At 43.0% G+C, this 249-nt stretch overlaps 1 protein-coding gene across 3 annotated transcripts in view; it reads left to right on the forward strand.

Annotated features, from left to right (window-relative positions):
• Window positions 1-249, forward strand: part of LOC119594390 (acylphosphatase-2-like) — an 11,772-nt gene that overhangs the window by 3,943 nt on the left and 7,580 nt on the right. Inside the window, exon 3 of one of the 3 annotated variants that reach the window (XM_037943452.1) lies at window positions 74-183. The exons of the other annotated variants lie outside the window; for them this stretch is intronic. Coding sequence (XP_037799380.1) covers window positions 74-183 — 110 coding nt within the window. The remainder of the gene's footprint in view (window positions 1-73; window positions 184-249) is intronic. 3 annotated transcript variants of the gene reach the window in all.

The raw sequence follows: 249 nt of genomic DNA on the forward strand, positions 1-249 counted from the left end.
TATTTAACTAGGCCAAGTATTGGAAAAACACTAACAGACCAAACAAATTTTTTTCTTCCTCTTTTTACCAAAGTACACCCAGAGGAAGGCGAAAGAGTTGGGTGTTCGAGGCTGGTGTAAGAATACAGAGCAAGGGACTGTCATTGGCCAGTTGGAAGGAACAGGAGGAGCAGTTGCGGCCATGTATGACTTTGGTGCATCTGTTAGCGTGACGGATGAATTACCTTAAAGATGGATGTGAAATGTAGA

The sequence above is a fragment of the Penaeus monodon genome, chromosome 33, assembly GCF_015228065.2.
Source record: "Penaeus monodon isolate SGIC_2016 chromosome 33, NSTDA_Pmon_1, whole genome shotgun sequence".
NCBI classification, from domain to species: Eukaryota; Metazoa; Arthropoda; class Malacostraca; order Decapoda; family Penaeidae; genus Penaeus; species Penaeus monodon.